Source organism: Kryptolebias marmoratus, linkage group LG5 (assembly GCF_001649575.2).
Source record: "Kryptolebias marmoratus isolate JLee-2015 linkage group LG5, ASM164957v2, whole genome shotgun sequence".
In the NCBI taxonomy this organism is placed as follows: domain Eukaryota; kingdom Metazoa; phylum Chordata; class Actinopteri; order Cyprinodontiformes; family Rivulidae; genus Kryptolebias; species Kryptolebias marmoratus.
In genome coordinates, this window is record NC_051434.1 from 13,440,838 (window position 1) to 13,459,876 (window position 19,039).

Consider the following 19,039-nt stretch of genomic DNA (forward strand, 5'->3'; position numbering starts at 1 on the left):
CCTCCTTCTGTTTTGTAAAACTGATCTGTAGCTTGTTAAGACAAAGGAAGCTCTGTGTGTGTGTGTTTGCAATAGTGAATAGTGGGGGGGGGGGGTAAACATACCACGAGCGCACACAAAGAAAAACAGACGGAGAGGCTTCTTTGTCCTTCAGTGAAACACTCAGTGTCAGTCCAACCTTCTGCACAGTCAGCAAGCAAGCAGAGACAAAGCTGTCTGCCTGTCAAGCCCACACACACATATACACACCTCTCACCACACACAGACACACACACACATGCAGGCACACACAAACATATGCCATCCTGTGCACCAATAAACAATCCCACCTACTTGATTCATACAGTTGTCCAAACACATGCACACATTTTCTTCGACAGGAACACAAACATGCAGGTGGTGAGACAAACAACAGGCTCAAACAAAAACTCGAAACAAGCCTCAAAAACCGTGACGAATCAGGAGGGATAAGGCGATGGAAGGAGCTTCAGACTGAGTCCTGGCACCCACGCTGCTGCCAGGTTGGCCCGTACCTCTGGATCCTGGAGGTCAGAGGGTAAAAGCCACTAATGCCACTCAGGACAAGAGGTTGTGCTGCTCAGCAGATGTGCTTGGGTGGGAATCCAGCGTGAAAGTGCGCCTCTTGTTTCACATTTGTTCTGCGTGCAAGGATGAAGCTTGTGGCTGTTTTTTTTTTATCTCTACAGCTACAGTGTTTCTCTCAATTTGTGGGTAAAACAAGGAATCCGTCAACTAAGCATTTATGGAACATTACAAGAAAAAAAAGTCATAAATGTGAAAATAAGAAGTAAACACGTGACCACCTGAGAGATGAGAACTGTTTGCAGATAACGTTGTGGTGTGGATATCAGATAAATAATTGTAATAATGTATCTAGAACAATACCGCAAAGATACTACTGAGGAAAAGTTTAGGCTATTATTTATATTGTATGATAAGAAATATTTATAAAGGATTTGATTAAAGCCAAGTGAATACAGTGCTGGGATAAAGTATTTCTCTCCTTTTCTTCCGTTTTTGCTTTCTTGTAACATTCAGATCAGCAAACAAAGACAACCCATGTAAATACAAAATGGTTTTTAAACGATGGTTTAATGTATTAAGGGAAAAAAACTATCCAAACCAGCCTATGGGCCTATGTGAAAAACGAACTGCCCCTCTTGTTAAATCATAAATTAACTGTGATATTTTTCAGAAAGCTGAGATTAAATTGACCAGGCCTGATTACTGCCAGACTTGTAGAAACAGGAAATCACCGAAACAGAGCCAAAATTACTCAAAAATTGATTGAAAATGAGGTGCACAAACCTCTCTGCTGTGAGATTCTACATAAACACACAACACTTGTAGTTTCTTTTTTCCTTTCCACCCCTCTGACATACCCAGGATGGCCAAAACCATTCCGTCTTTCAGCACCTCCATGGACCCCGAGCAGACGAAGAAGATGGCCTGGAGAGCGTCGCCCTGCCGGAGCAGGTACTCTCCGGGGGTGCAGAAGGAGGTCTTAATGTGCAGCGACAGTGAGCGCAGACAGCCGCGGCTGGCAGAGGCAAACAACGACAGCTCCAGGATCTCCTTGTTCAGATGCATGGTGATGTCAGACCGCAGCTCATCTGGAAAGTCCTTCAGCAGCTGGGGAGATGATGAGAGAATGAGGAAAAGAAAAAATGGGAGAGTGAAAAACAGAAGAAAGGTGGCGAGAGTGTGTGAAGCGTGACAGTTGTGAGAACACCACTCTGCTGCCCGGTAATTGAATTTTTCAGATTTCATCGTTTTGATCCTCATGAACACAGTGTTTATGGTTCTTAAACACACAATGTGGAGCTGCCCTGACACAGTTTTAAAAACGAGACAAGAATGCACATTTAAATGTTGTTTTTTTTGTGACCGGGCGAAAATCTTCAGACATTCCTCTCGTCATGTAGATTTTCTCAATGAGTCACAGGAGCCAGGCCGACTTTAATCAGCTGGCCCATCTATAATTCATCTGCCTCAAATTCATCATCATCATCATAACTCCATCTAAACCCTGGTCTGGATTCTGACAGCTGTCTCGCAGGCATGCACAGCCCAGAGGGACGAGTTACTATTAAACAAGTGGCAGGTTTCCTTGCGCCTGTCAGAGAAAGGTGTTGTTTATTGCTTTTGTGGGGGGGTGTATCCTCGGAAATTCCACATTTGCCAACATAAATTTGTTTGTACATGTCTAAGATTTGCACATCAGAGTTGACTTTGCGTGGAAATTTGAGAAGAATATTTACTGATGGAACGTATGAGAAATTTGATTGCGTTCATCTGTAAACGGAAGCCAGGTGAAAGTTAAAACAAGAAGTTAACAAAAAGGCCCATAAAAATAAAACAGACAGACAGGAAAGTGACCTCAAAACAAGCATAAAGACTAAAATACTGAGCAAAAAAGTTTAAATTCAATTAAACAAAACAAGTAACAAAAAAACATGATAATTGGTTCAATAAACTTCTTAAAAATGAAACAAAATTGGGTTTTAGCTACAGTGGGGACTTTATTTAGACTGTCTTATACTTTTAACCAAGATGATATGATCTTTTCAAAAACATATTACAGTTAAACCATGCTAAGAAACCCATTTTACCTGTTTTTAAATATATCTCAAAGAGGCAAAGTATCTGTTTTTTGTCAGGTTGTCTTGAAGGCAAAAACGTGCTCTGTCACTCTAAGGGGAATATGCAGCATCGATCACATTATCACCCTTCTGAAGAACTTAAATATGGCTGATATGTGAAATCTCAGACAAAATATTAATCCTAGTACGCTGTGCAGCCTGGTAGCTGAAGTGATTCAACAGTGAAACAATTTCCAAAAGTTACACCACAAAAATAAAGTCAAACAATTTATCTCAAATACAGACTTTGATTGACTAACAATACCTGACTATGTTCAGTAATTTCTAACATTTTACTCACAGGCTTATTGTTTTGTTTTTAAACATAACAAGCCACTTATAAAATCCATTAGTATTACTTTGAAAAAACATCTGCGTGCAATGACTTCCTGAAGTTATTGACAACAATAATGTATAATATTGGTGAGTGCTACTTCACTCCTCACCTAAAAGATTAAAAAAAAAAAAAGAAAAAAACTAGTTGCTGTCAATCAGAAACCTTTTATCTCCAAAATGCAACTTTTCAGGGAATGAAAATAACCTTTTTTAAAAAATATAAATAAACTTTGCCAGGTTAGAATTAGCATTTTTTTTTTGTTTTTAGTCATATATTTAAACAGGTAGCTGAAGATGATTATCCTGGATGGGCAGATTCTTGTGTAAAGAACACACTCCAAACCAGCTCTGTGCTTAAGAAGGAATACAACTCTTTCATTACATCCTGCTTTTTACTGATGGAGCTCCAAGGTTAAGTCAGAATTTGCTTTTGATCATCTTTTGGAACCGTAGAATCACAGACAGATGTAATATGGCCACCAGTGGAGTTGATTTGTGCAAAAAGAGGGACATTTTAACCCCTATACTGTTCATTACTCCAAAATAAGAGCCATGGGTATGGTTGAAATATAGGGGTAGGGGTACCACTAGGAAATGGGATTCAGACTATGTGTTGCTGTCTAAAATAGTACAAACAAATGAGATTGTTCCTGTTTTGTACCTCGTTACAGTCAATGCCATTGTTGACCGACCAGGTTGTCTGAAAGTACTCGAGCATTCGCTGCTTCAGGCTCTGCGGCAGGTGATGGACACGGATGAAGTCCTTCAGGTCTTTGGTCCTGGTGTGGTACTGAGACCAGCGGGAGTACATCCTCTGGATGATGGCTGTCACATTGCCAAAGACCAAGGCGTGCATAAGTGCTGTGGGCAAGAGAAAAAAAAAGACGAAGAAATGATGGAGAGTTAGACAGGAAACGGATGGTGGATAGAAAAGAAATGATTGAAATGTGGGGAAACAACTGAATCAAGTCTCTCTCTCTCAAAAAAAAAAAAAAATCAAAATATAAAAAAACTTTTTAATTTAATTTCAGCCTCGTGGGGGAGGCAGAAAATAATCTTTTTGTATCCTAATGTAATCTTTACTGATCTAATAAGGAGGGCGGGAACAAAGGGGGTGTTTTAATAACAGCAGGAAGTATAGTTAAACTTGCGTAGGATGATGGGATTAGCACTTGCCTGCTCAACATTAAAGAAAATGTCAAGAAGCAGTCATTTTGTCAGCTTTTTATCTCATATTTTTTTACATGAGCAATATAGAATAACAGAACAGGAAAAAGGCAGCTCATAAAGTTGTAAGCTCAACTAGATTTCTAAGATAAAATCAAACTACAAAGATGCTAAATCTATATTCATAATGCACACTGCGCACTGCTTTTTCTTGACAGTGTCTGATCCAACAAGAACTTATTAGATTGGTATGACAAAACCTGCCCTCCAAATATCCACAAATATTCCCCTAATCTAATCTCTTCTGCTGCACCACAGCTGTGTCGCACAAATGGCCTCACCCACAAAGAATGGGCTTGGTTAAACAGTGTTTTTTGTTTGTTTGTTTGTTTGTTTCCTGTCAGCTTTCTCACTTTGTAAGCAAAATTACCATAAAGCATCTAAGTGGCTGCTTCAGTCAGAGTCATTCCATTTAAAATGCAAAGAAAAAGCTTCTTTTATGACCCCATTAACGACAGAAATCACTCAGAGATTTTTGTTTTTATTTGGAAAAGGAAACGACAGTTCTGTCTGAAAATGTCTCGTGGCCACACCTTCTAAACAGTCAAACTAGAATCCGTTTGAATAAAATAGAAAGAGAGCAAAACTGATATGAGCAGCGTGTGATACCATCTATGAAACAACATAATGAGATTGCATTAGCCTCTAAAAAATCTAATGAACATACAGTATGTAGTTTAGGTGCTGCAGACCCACACCACCGTTCAGTGTGGTCAGATTTGTTTTGCAGAGTGTCGTCTCTTCCTTAATTTTAATACATTTCTTTCACTAACTTTTCCTAACTTCGGGATGTTTTATGCTCATTAAAAAAGAACAGTGAAGTGTTTTTGTCTATGTTTTGGCGATATTTAATGACTGAACTCACGATCTGTGTTTCCAACACGATTGGTTAAAGAAAGGAAATGTTGGAATACTTTAAGTGGTAATTAATCTTACTTTGAAGCTGGAATAAAAATAGCTTACCTTAATGATTCATTCTTCTGGGGCAAGAATTGATTACCATTCCTAAACTGAGTTCATTAAACTTGCGCTATGCAATAAATATGGACATGTGCTCCGAATTAGTTTTCACTGCATGTTACCTCGTGTGAGCAAACATGTGTGGTGTGTCCGCTGCTGCTGCTGCCCTCAGGCTGCAGGGGACATTTAGCATTTAGCTGAACTAGAGCAGGGGGTGTCCGTAGGGAAAACTCTGGCATGGCGACTTCTGTTCAGCCCCCGAAAACCAAACTTACTCAAACTATCAGGTTCAAACTGGTTCACAGCATCCTGCTGCTTTATATTACATTACAATGAAACATTTAAAGCTACAGAACAAAAATCTAATTATGCTGTGCTGAAATTTTAAGTAAGACAAGACAAATTTGTTGAACTAAAAGGTTTTTCATCATCTCTCATCATGATGGAGCCTCAGTGTCAAGTGAGCATTAGAGTGAGGCATAAAAATGGAGCCAAAGCATGTATGTGTCTTTCCGCACACTCTGTGAGGAATACTCAATGTTAAAGTCTTAATTTGGACTTTCTGAAGTGGTGTTCTGTGAATGGGTTATCATGAGTCAGTATGTTACCTGCAGTAGGCAATGGTCAAAGCATTATCAGTTTGGAAAACTAAAGAGAAATATTTACTTGTCGGTTGAAACAGAAACAATTCATAACACAGCCCGGTACTTACAGAGGTATGTACCCCATACTTGTGAGACAGCTACATGCCTGGTACCTACAGGGAACATGGCTGGTACTTATAGAATATGTACTAGGTAACTATGAGGTATGCACCCAATAGGGACCCAGCATGTATTCCATAGGTAGTGGGTTTACCCTGTAAGTACCCTGCAAGTACTCCCCATAAGTACTCCTGTAATTACCCCGTAGGTACTAAATATGTACCCTGTACGTATCAGGCTGTAGTATGTATTGCTACCAAATTTCATAATGGCTCAAAAAAACTTTATTTTAAAATGGTTATGTTTACATTAGACAGTTATTTACACAGAAGTTTTCTCACTGAAGACCATGTTGGGCCACAGTTTGTTGTATTATTTGTTCCATATGTAGCATTTCATACAAATTGGTCAAGAGTATATAAATGCCTGGATTTAGTTTGCTTTGAAGCCATTGTTGCCTGGGTATTACGTATCAACGTTGCGAGAATTTTGAATTGTAATAAACCACAGACTGACGCAGTCTTCAGTATAAATAATTGTAGACTTCTACATAAATAACCATCTAATACAAAAGTGACAGCAGTTTAAAGGTTTTTTAGATCGACGTATCCTTGAAGCTCTATTAAATCTTTGAGACTGAAGTTGTTTAAAGACAACAGCAATCTACTTTGGGTCCTGGCCACACTCAGACTAACCATTAGCTCGTCAGTTTGAGCCAAACTAAACTGCACTTTTCCAAACAGAGGTCATTCAGAGAGCTACCTACAACAGGCAAGATAATGATTGTTCATAACCTTTTCGCAGAACCCCAATTAAAAATATATGAACTATTGCGTTAGGACACATTGTGTGTACCTCCTATGAGCATGATGCACACAGAGAAGATCTTCTCAGCGTCGGTGTTGGCAGACACGTTGCCGAAACCCACACTGGTGAGGCTGCTGAGGGTGAAGTAGAGTGAAGCGATGTAGACGCTGCGGATGGAGGGACCGTTGCCAGTCACATTAACTTCTCCCATGGTAAAGTATGGTGACTCCAGTCGCTTCCCCAGCTCATGGAGCCATCCTGTTTTTAAGATAATAATAATAATCATATGAATATTAAGGGACAAACTGATTCATACAGACAGGAATATACAGACTTCCATTTCTAAAAGTTTAACAAAAAAAAAAGCACACAGTGTTTACCTGGATGGAGCATCTGAGACTAAGTAGTGAAGCTAAATGTTGACACAGACCGATTCAACTGCATAGTTTCCTAAAAATGCTTTTCAACACTCATCTTTACTACATTTAGAAGATAAGTCTCAACACCAGAAGCAGAGCAGATGTTTAGGAACCAGAGCTCATCCGTGGTCAGTACAGTGTGGAGACATTCAGATGATCCCACGAGACTCTCTTGCTGACACTGATGAATGGTAATTGGACGGAAGCACCTCATACCTGCTTGACTTCAACATTCACTTCAGCATCAGAAGAAAATAATTAGGACACAACACATTAATCCTGCCTCGTGCGCCGGCCCGTTATTTCATGACACTGAGAGGCAGTAATTGGTGAAGACGAATCTCCGAATGCCGGCCTGCAACCAGTTGTGACGATGCAGGGATGAGGTAATTGCAAGAATTGCAGCACACATAAATACTGACCGGAGATAAGCACAGTGGGCCTCATTACGTGACCGACCTGCAGGCTGAGGGTAAAGTCATGAGGGTCCATCATTAATAATGAAAAGAGTCAAGAATTTCACACTCAACTAACTGATGTACAGAAGTTGCTGCTCTCACTTTTCAAGTCGATATTTTTTTAAAGACTAAAATGAATGAGAAGGTAAAAACTTTTTTTTTGCTGCTAAAATATATAGGTTTTTTTTTAAACATTAGATGAATTTAAATTATGTTTTTTTTGCCTACAAACATTTATTCCACAATATGGCAAGATGGCAACAAAGTTGTTTTCTGGAACTTCGTTAAATACCATATGTTTCAAGCACAAGACTTTTGTTTCTGACTAATATGAGGATTACCCTGTTGCTGCTGTGCTTCACAACCTGATGACAGATATATTCTAGCATATGTGCATTTTCCCTAATGAAAACAAAAAAGATTTATAACCATCTTCCTTAAAATCTTAAAATCCAACAGAAGCAGAAATGTAGAAATCACATCATACCCACCAGGGATGTAACAATACGAGTATTTGTATCAAAGCCCCTCTCCATTTGGCGCATATTGACCGAATGAGTAAAGGTTTTTGTATATTCTACAATTCAGAAGTTTTGCTACACCAAAACAAAGGATGTGTTTGCTTGAAAACAGACAATGAACAAAGACAAATAGACAATTAATCTAAACCAAATGGTGTGTTGTATACAGAACTTCATAATTTAATAAAAAAAGACATCACCTGAATGGAAACATTACTGTTTCGAGGAAAATGAAAACAAACCAGAGTGCTAGCTCATCTGCCCATGACTTTCAAGCAGCTCAATCCTTACGCCAGCAAGACCAGGTCAGAGGTCAATCGGAAATAAAAGTCCTGCTTGACACTTGCTTCAGGCAAAAAACAGTCAATGTCAGTGTTCCTGTTTGTTTCTTAGTTGTTATTTCACAGACATTTTGACCAAAACTGGTGGAGATTACTGTAAATATATAATCATTGGTGAATTCAAAAATATATCGGTAATGTAAACTCTAATGCTTCCTAATGCATGCATGCATGAGCAACACTCATAACTGTTATTTTGTAATGAACAAACATGTTCAGTCTACAGAAGTGAACTAACAAAAAACACACTTTAAATTAGAGCAGAAACAGTGTCCTACTGGTTTTAGAACATTTTCCAATAGCAGGCCTGCTGTGCTGAAAGACAGGAGGATAAAACCTACAAGAAATCACTCTGGATTTAACACCAAGGGAGCTTGCGGGCATCCTTATAACAAAAGGGATGATTTTTGCAGGTGCTCACCGATATCCCAATGGTAGGCATTGGCCTCCATCTCCATTTTACCAATAATATACCAGATGCAGGCCATCCAGTGGGCCAGAAGGGCAAACATGGACATGAGCAGAGTCAGGACCACCGTGCTGTGCTGCGAGTAGCGGTCCATTTTCTGCAAGAGCCTCAGCAAACGAAGTAGACGCACAGTCTTTAACAGGTGCACCACAGACACCTAAAAAAAAGAAAAAAAAGCATAAAAGGTTTGCCATTACATGTCACTAAAACGAGGCCAATAGGGCAGTGAAAATGCCCCAATTCACTTTTTTTAGATCATATTAAAAAAAAGACATATCACCATAAAATCTACATTTGATTATTAAAATAAGTAAGAATTCTGAACATTCTGGCATAACGGCATATATTTGAATAGCAAATCTTGTAGCATAAGATCCACATGTCATGGTAGAAAGTGGTTCATTTTATCATCATACAGTAAATACTTAATCTTATTCTGTCGATCTTCTGGCATAAGGTTTGTTTTTTAAATGTGCAGTCATGCCAGAATGCTAAGAACTCTGGAAATGTCCCTTAAAATAAAAGGCGTGGATGTGGAGGACTTAAACATTTTGACTGGAAATAAATCAGCCCTCTTTAAGCCCCGTCCTCTGTAGCAAAGCCTGGCCAAGTCAATTTGTGGCCTAAAAGTACTCAAATTGATGCAAAGTCGAAAACGGGATCTTAAAATCCTTGATTGCTTGACCACCAGAGGTTAATAAGAGTCAAACAATAAATGAAACTTGAGAACTTTTCAGCAGCAGTTTCCCCCAGGACACCAACAACTGTTGGAATGCTCAAAAAAAAAGAAAAAAGAAATAGAGTTAAAAAATAGTCTAGAATGTATTTGGATCTTGTCAAAATGGGGGAAATAAAACACAGACAGAACATGGATATGGCTCTGGCTCAGGTGAATGCCATGTTGTCAAGTCCCTAACAGAATAAAAAGTGTAGTAGTTCCTAGAGCTGTACAAATCCCTGTACTCAGTAGGTCTGTAGTGCTACAGGCTCTGTTTCTAACCGCTGCTTTTTCTGCCAGCTTTTTCCAGCTGCAGTTCGCCTCTTCAGTCCAGCCTGTCTGCCCTAGCTTACACATCTTGTATCCAGTAACACAGTTACAAGGTGCAGCCTGAAATCCTGTCTTGGTCTTAGTTTACCATCCTCCTTAAAAATAAAGCTATAGGGCAGCTACTTCCTGTTTACTTAAATTAAACTGTTGCTGAGAGTGGCTTTACCTAAAATACCATTGCATGATTCTCAAAGCCTAGCCAAAACAGCACCTTCAAGAAAAAAAGTTCTAGTCTTGTTACAGCATGACCGTCAAAGTGTGTAGAGAGTGTGTTAAGTGTGTAAAGAATGCCACTGCATTGATAAAACTGCAGTAAAATATTTTGTGGTAAGGACAGCCAGGCCTTTATATCTTTGGGTTGTTTTGTGTTGCCAGTTTTAAAATAAGACCTTCAGAACTTAAGGGTTTTATAATGTCCTGCTTAGAGGAGTCAGAGACAGTGCAACAAACTCTGAAACAGACGATCTTTCTTTTACACAAGGTAAATGTCAAGAAAGGTAAGATCCAACTTAAACACACGGTGAGATAATTGAGAGGCAGTACAAAACGGCTAAGGATGTCTCATGCTGTCTCAAAACATTATCAACTCCTCAAATGTTATCCATTTCTATAATTAGGCCTTGACTAATGCGCCTAAACATTTGCACAGTAAGATCTATATGAAGATATACTGATGGAGGACCCTTGACTGTAAAAATACCAATTAGAGCAATCAGGCTCTTGCTTGCAGGAGTGTTTGTTCTTTTGGTTTGTAGGTTTCAATATTCACCTTCAGTATGTTTTTCAGTATCATTTCATCAGTTTCCCACTGGTATTTGCATGCAGACTAGGGTTGTGCGTCATGGTCTGTGGCTGATATGATATCCTTCTTGACGCACTGTCAATGATCCAATACATTAAAGAGACACCATTTGTGCAGCAAACCCGTATAACCTTTACCCTCGTGCAGTTCAATAAGACTAATTATTTATTAACATGATAAAAGTTGATCTTGTCTCAGAATTCTAGTACACTTTAACACACAAGAAAGCCCAGTGCAAAATGAAAAACTGCCCGGCAGCAAATGCCCTAAACACACTTTCAGTAACTCAGCAGTCAGCAGCAAACTGCACTTTTTATATTGTGAGCAACCACAACAAATGAATAAGTTACCCTTTCAAAAAAAAAGGTCATCATAACTGCTTACAGAGGGGAATAGTTCTTTCAACTATTAAAGACATTTACTCGTTGCTGTAAACAACGGTCTCATTGATTTAATAATGACTCTGAAAAAGCTTTACTGTGTAAAATGTGGAAATAGGAATAAAATGATATCAAAACACATAAAACTGCACTATTGGTCAGCCCCTTTCAATCCACACTGCATTCAACCCAATGTTACATCAATACTATGATTAGATTTAATGCCTGTGCATGTGTGTACTTGTTTTTGTTAGCTTTTAAGGACTCTATGACTTTGTCAGGACTGAATAAAACACATAAATATGTCCCATATTTGTGCCTAAAATCCAGTTTTGTAGCATTGTGCCATTGTCACTCTAACAAAAGGTTTTGACACTTTACATGCAGTTGTTCTCACAATCACTAGAGGTCATATTTCCTGAAATCTAACTAGTCATATTTCCTGCACGAACAAATGAGCCATGGTGCTGTTTTTGGAAGGAGGACCACCTTCCTCAGGCAATCTACACCACAGTCACTCACACCAGAGCTATTATTTTGTCTACAAACATCGCACACACCTTTACAAGAACTAACACAAAAGAGTTGAGAAGAGCAAAAGGGACCTGAAGCATCTTGTACAAGTTAGTGCCGATTAGGGAAATGTGGTCAAAATTTTATAAAAGGGATGTAATGATGTATGTTAACGATTCGGTTAGAAAAATTGTGCCTCTGAGTGAACAAGAGATGAAGACAACCAGAATCTTTGAACAAAGTCATGGAGAGCAGATGTGAAAACCCTTATCAGGGCTGCTCCAGCACTTGTCTCCAGTTTGCTTTATGGTGGTTTTTGCACACTCTTGCTGTGAGAAATAAGGAACTGGTGCAGCGCGAGGGGTAATGAAGCCTCCTACAGAGCCCTGGGGAGAAGCTCCATCTTCTATCCACCATATATCACCAACCCGCATCCCACCTATGGAGTGAGCAGGCTGTGCCACATCCCATTCTCCTCCAGCAGCACGAACTGTGAGCGGTGTAATGTTCCCAACATGTATCTCCTGCTACTTTCTCCTTCTGCCGCATCCATCACACCCTTGCCATTCACATTTTCATTTCTCTGCCCATCAGGTGTGAAATTTACATTTCGCTACCTGATTGCTTCCTTTCCAATGGCTTTTTAAGGCCACATTTGTGTTCATGAGACTATAACTTTACAGAAATGCTCATTATTTCTCCCCCTGCAGGCTTCCCTTTAGCCCTACAAGTGTACCACAACAGCATGACGGGTCAAGTTCATTTTTATTTATTTTACTGTTGTAGCCGTATTGGACCAGTAAGCATGAATAACACTGCTCTCCAGTGAGGCCCAGAAAATGCAACACTAGCATTTAATAGAGCGAGTGGCAATTCATCTTTCCAAACTATCTTCCCAAAAACAGTCCTCATAGGTCATTTATTCTATAATTTGGAGAACTTAGAACACTGTAGGTATGAGAATAACTGCAAGTGTGATAGTAGAACAAATGTATTTAAGTCCTAATTGTAAAACTTTCCAAATCTTTACAAATCAGTTGTGATTTTTGACATGAAGCTAATCAGGAAGTGACAAAATTTCCTTTGTAATTTACCCTGTAATGACAGCCCTTTTGCGAAATGCTACCAAAACATAAACAACAAGGCGTCCAATAATGTAACATGACTGGGGTAAAATTAATTTATTTACCCACTAACTAATATGTTTTCCAATCCTAACTGAATACTATTATTGCCTAAATCAAACCATGAAGTAACAGTGGGCTTTTCGCAACATGATGGCATTTTAATGCTGAAAAGTAATCCAGAAATAAAGTTACCCCTCATGTCCTGTGCGTCACAACCCCCCCTAGTGCCTACCTTAGATTTTGTGACAGAAAACACAACAGAATGATGTTTACTCCAGTGTGTAAATTGACTGAATTTGATGGAGGATCAAACATCTGATTGTTCAATATGTGCAATACCTCCTGTGCCCAAAGTGGCAGTAGTTCCATGACGCAATTATGCGTTGTATTTAAGGGGGTATAACAACCTCCAATTGGTTGTATATTGATGCTGACGCATTTTACATTTATATAAAGATGTGTTATTTTCTCCAAAAATCTTTAACTAGTATCCCACTGGGCTGAAAATGCTGGAGACTGGTTCATAAACAAAATGTCTCAAAACGTTTGCAGGGGTTCTCAATTTTCTTGCGTGAGTCACAGAGGCTTGCAGATTTGAGTTGACATGAGCATCTTGAGCCTGTCTCAAATCCTTCTCAGGTTAGTTTCACATCTGCACAGAAGCTCTGCTATGACAGAAATCATCAGAGACTAAAAGCTGTAATGTCTAGGTCTGAAAACCAGGTCGAAAATAAATAATAATTGTTAAAAACTGGGCTTATTTCCTTTTTAAAAGTGGACTCCAGTGTGCACGGCCTACAATACATTGATTTACAACAATTGGTTACGCAAAACTCAGCTTTACAGCTCACTGGTCGCAAACACCCAGAATTCAATGGCACCGCAACTGAACATTTGCCTCTTTTCTCACAATTTTAAGCTGCTAACTGGCCTCCAGCAGTTGCAGTCCAGTGAGATACTTCCCTGTGTTTGCACTCTGCAATCATTTCACAGCTTTTGTCATTGAGATGTGTTTATTTTAATGCAGCTCTCATTGGTTAGGAGTTTTTTCATTTAAAGTTGTTCACTGACAGCCTAGATATGCAGAAAACTGATAGTAGTACAAAAATATCACTAGATGAAAAATGAAATTAATTATAATATGTACAAATGAATGATTGTTACACATTAAAAGAGAAAAAGGCCAGGAGGCACCAGTTTTCTTGTTATACTATGAAAAATGCCAATAAAGCAGACATGACAGAGACATATGTGAGAAATAAAAGACAACAGAACACAAGGGATTGCCACCACTGAGGGCCATGTGGCTCATTTTAGTGATAGATGGCTTCTGTTTTCCAATGGGACAAAGAGAAAGCGTCGTCTTTTGAGGAGACATCAGGCAGAACGTTCAGCAGTTCTAGCAGCCATTCCTGCTCTCCTCGGTGGCAGCAGGGGGATCCAACGGCCCAGTAGCCCTACATCCAAAACCCGATCCTCTGGGAGCTCGTGGTATTTCCAATAATAGAGTCTAGAGCTGAACAGGTACATTTGCCTGGAGCAGCCTACCACTGCTCTCCCTACTCCTTCCTCCTTTCTTTTAGAGGAAAAAACACACTATTGACAACACTTTTAGGCAACCTATGTGTGTTTTGTTTGCTGACTTGTCACTTGAAATTCTCTAAAACAGACAAAAACATGGGGATAAAAACTTGATAAAAACTCAAAATTACCTTATTTTGTTCTAAAGATGGCATAATTTCTTAGTTTAAACAGTTGATATATTTAATATATTCCATTATGATAAAATTTACATTTTACACAATGTCCCAACCTTTTGGGAACTGGGGTTATATTTTACTTTACTGTATTTATTTTCTTGATTGTTATTGCTGTTCTTAAATGTGCTAAATACATAATCTGACACTGACATTCTTTGGTTAAAAAATCAAAACAAAACATAATGGTGAAACTTGAAGTAAAATTTAAAAAAAGACTCAATATTCATCCAACTTTTTTATATTCTTTATGAGCGCTGGCTGGTCGAGACCAAGACTTGGTTTCAAAAGTGTTAATCTCTTCTGAAACCATTTGGGTTCTCAACATAATTTACCAACAGTGATGGTGAAAATGAAACCAGCTTCTTGATACTGAAAATCCCAAATTGTATGCTTAGTTACTAATCCTACTTCATCACACAGGCTCCAGGTCACAGATTGCCATCACCTGTTTCAGATGACGTCTCTCTGTATATTACAGAAACACACTGGTTCAGTTTTATTTTAACTAAGAATAATAACACCGTCTATCACTCTGGATTAACAGAACCTCCATGGATGTGCAGGTTGCCCATGCCATGTGCACAAATACATACTGTAACATCCCAAGTGTTGGCTTTTAGACTGTGAGTTAATAACAAGCCCCATGGACTGTATCCTTTATAGCCCGAAGGACGAGGCGTCATCAGTTTCTCCAGGCTGGAGGACAGTTTTTCAATTTGCCTCGGTCCATCTTAAATGAGCCCAGTCTCCGAAAAGGAGGCAATGTCTCTGGATCTCGTTTATAAAATAAATGCTTTTTTGTTGTTGTTGTTTGCATAGTGTAGCTTTGCCCTGCACTTGTGGAGGCAGAATTTGCAGCGTGTTCCTGAACCTATTCTAAAGTTGAATATGTTGAATTTTGCCTGTTTTGGAAACATGATTGGATGCATTTGCTCTCGATTGCAACAATGAAAGACTGATGCTTGTGTGTATCTACTCGGTGCCGTGTATGGACCTTTTGCTTCACACTACCGTGAATAAACAGCAGCATGCAGCACAACCAAAACATCTTTTTTTTTTTTTCTAAATTAGGAACCAGACAGCAAAAACCTCTAAAAGCAACCAATCAAAAGCTCCCTACAGTGATGTGTTTCAATTGGGTAATATCATTCAACCGGGGATACGACAAAACAGTCTTCCTAATTGCTCCAGATCTGTGTTTCATCCTCCACTCAACTACTCTTTAGGGGGTCATGTATTTGACTCAAGCAGAACAGAAAAAGGTTTTAATGATGTGGGTCTGATTGTTTTGTCAGTGCTCGTACAGAATGTGGAATCAATATGCCAAATCAAAGAGACTCTGGGGCAGATCTGGGAACAGCCGAGTTGATTATTCTTAGAACCACGCTACTCTTTTCAGGGACGATTCATTTAAAGGCTGCTGTTACTGGGCAACACTTTAGTCGTGAGATTTTTCTCTTCAACATAGCCTTGAAAGTTGCTCTTTATAACATCTTTTTCTTGTATTTCTTTTTTTTTTTTGGTCATCTTTACAAAAACCTTTCCCGAAGGTCAGCTGCATCTGTGACAAATAAATCGGCTAATTTACACTGTGACTGTACAGAGGGTTCAGCCTCGTGCAGTTTGGCACATACCACACTGACTTTGACGGCATACAGCAGGTCAAAGGGCAACGCGGCCACCAGGTCGATGATGAACCACGTGGTCAGGTAATGGATGCATATCTGTCGAGCGTCAAAGATCACCTGGCCTGACTTGCTGACGTAAGTCGTGCGAAAATTAAAAACGATGTCTGGAATTTAAAAAAAGAAAAAGTAAATCATCGTAAATGCTGGTAAACTGTCTGCAGGTGCAGTTAAGTAGTTTTAATTTACCACCGACCTATGATGAACAGAATCTCCACACCAATATCGCTGACAGTCGTGCTGCGGGTCAGATCGTCGTCGTCTCCAATGAAACACACGTTGTACGGCACCGTCACAGCGACGTAGAACGTAGCGAGCAGAATCAGCCAGTCCCAGCCTGCTTTGAATGTACTGTAGTGAAGTAAGATGAATTTGGACTTCTTAGCGTCTGCCACTTTGTACTCTGGTAGAGCAGGAAGGTCGCCAAACACGTTCTGGACAAGAGGGGAAAAAATACAAATCACACTTTAATGTAATTCATTGAAATTACTGTGTGTTGGTGCCTGTCTCCAGCGGTCACTGTGCAAGAGGCAGCCTACACCCAGGACAGGTCGCAAGTGCAAAAGTAATGCAAACGTAATACAGTGTAAACATTTCCATCTACCTTTGTCTCCATCTGCTTTTGTTGTGCAGAACTGACGTTACAATATCCCATGTTTTTAAGACATTGAATAACTAATTTAAACAAAATGTATTACATGAACAAATATTTGAGCAAACAACTGCAAGGTAAAAAAAAACTATGTAACTCAACAAAAGTCAACATCAGGAAAAATTATTTGAGGTGTTCTGTTTGCTTACATAGGCTTAAAGGTTTTACTGCAGCTCGCCTACAGGGGGCACTTGTGTTGTTTTAGCTTTACCTTTAACAATCCTGTATCCATTTCACTATGATACCTTAATAATGTATGATTTCTTGCATCACTATGTTCTGGCAGTTTGAGTTGATTTAGATGGCAGTCTGACAAGTCTTTAGCTTTATTCAGACATGAGAATGTCTCTCTGATTCTTCGTCTTGACATCAGTCTGCCTGCAGACTGATGTCAACATAAGCAAATCCAGATAATCCTTTAAGATCGAACAAAGCAAAATATTTGTGTTAATGAACTACAGTTCATTTGTACTTTTGCTATTTTAACTCCATTGCTTAAGGAGTGCGATGATACCTTGTTGAGTTTAATCTTGCTCTTCTCTCTGCTGTGGAGGTGTCCAGAGATGTGGTAGAGCACAGTGCTGCTCCGCAGACGAGTAGAGCTGAACGGAGAGCCGGTTTTCACCCTGCCGCGCCGTCGCTCTGCAAACACACACACACACACACACACACATAAACGTTAGCACACACCCAAACACAATAACATCTACCCCCCAAGGTGAACTCCCGATGATTGTATCAGTCATTATGCTTGATGAAATACATAATATTCTGTCCTAAATAGAACAACATGAATATGTAACAGCAAAGATAGATGTTCCATTTCAGAGCAAACTGCACACTTTGCACAAACCTACAAAGTGGGCATGTTTGGGAAAACTATTTTGAAGACATTGTCTGTAATTTTACTTTTGTACCGTCAAAAAAGCATTTCCCATATGTTTTAATTATTCAACTGTAACTACTAATAATGTCTTATTGTGTAACCATCATTATCCAAAAAAGAAAAGGAAATTTTCTGCTTTTGGAAAAGAGGCAGTTAAATATATTATGGTATATTTACTGATGGGCCTTGTGTGTGTGTGTTTTAAATTGTATTTTAGGAGCAGATAAAGAAAATAGTGCAGGAGTGATGAGCTCAGACTGAGGAGTTGGGTAACAGCAGAAGACACATTATTGCTGCGGGGTTCTGGGCCCCATTGTCACTGATGTGAGCCAACAGGAAAGGACTAAGGCCAGATTGGTTTGAGAATGGGATGTGGGGGTTTGGGTGGGGGGGTTGTTACAGGCAATAACAAAGTTAAAGAGTAGAAGTGATAACTGCTCCTGAGGGTCTTTAGGAAGGTGTATGTGCTTCTGTGTGTTTTGTACCCCAGTCGAGGGAAACAGACAGGGTCCATCCATATTGCTGTGAAGCCTTGTGTGTGTGTGTGTGTGTGTGTGTTGGGGGTAACACGGCAGGAGCACTGAAACAAAGGTAAGCTTATTTTTAGATCTAATGAAGTTCCCTTCACTTTTATAACCACTCTTGCGGAGGCTGTAGCGAGTTGTGTATGAAGGGATGGGGGAGTCGGTGAGAAATAAGGGAAGGCAGGGGATGTGAGAATGGAGAGATGTTGGCTAAAAACAGCTGGAACAGTCTAGAAAAAAGAGTCTGTGGAGGAGAGGACGATTGGGGAGAGAACACCAGTAAATAAAGACAAAAGCAGAGAATGAGATTTTTCCACAATCCACACAAAAAAAGAAGAAGAGTGAGTTAAAAAAACAAAAGGTTGCTGACTCGCGAGATGGAGTTTCCCTCTTTTCCCACTTTTCATTTCTGATATCCTAGCAGATAGCAGCACGGGTCACATTGGAGGTATCACTATCTGAAATGAAAATGTCTCAGTGTTGTCACAAAGTTCTTTTGGACAGCAGCAACTTTTCATTTCCCCATAACCATTAGATAATTTCTCCTTTCTTCTTTAATTTAACTTGGCTTGATCATAGAGCTAGCTCAAAAGGACAAGAACATACTGAAAAATGTTTTAAATGTCCCCAATATATAAAAGTTCTTTATGTTACTCTCTGAAAACCGACACTAAAACAGGACGAATGAACTGACAGCACAGGGTTTATAGATCCTGTAGCTTTTATGTGGCAAAACTTTACGACATGATTTACTTAT

General features: G+C 39.3%; 1 protein-coding gene across 1 annotated transcript in view; it reads right to left on the reverse strand.

Annotated features, from left to right (window-relative positions):
* The window catches only part of kcnh8 (potassium voltage-gated channel, subfamily H (eag-related), member 8), a 58,677-nt gene that overhangs the window by 15,066 nt on the left and 24,572 nt on the right, over positions 1-19,039 (reverse strand). The window contains exons 4-10 of the mRNA XM_017419414.2: positions 17,387-17,514; positions 16,417-16,654; positions 16,170-16,327; positions 8,858-9,062; positions 6,746-6,955; positions 3,661-3,860; positions 1,404-1,653 (exon numbers count right to left, since the gene is read on the reverse strand). Coding sequence (XP_017274903.1) covers positions 1,404-1,653; positions 3,661-3,860; positions 6,746-6,955; positions 8,858-9,062; positions 16,170-16,327; positions 16,417-16,654; positions 17,387-17,514 — 1,389 coding nt within the window. The remainder of the gene's footprint in view (positions 1-1,403; positions 1,654-3,660; positions 3,861-6,745; positions 6,956-8,857; positions 9,063-16,169; positions 16,328-16,416; positions 16,655-17,386; positions 17,515-19,039) is intronic.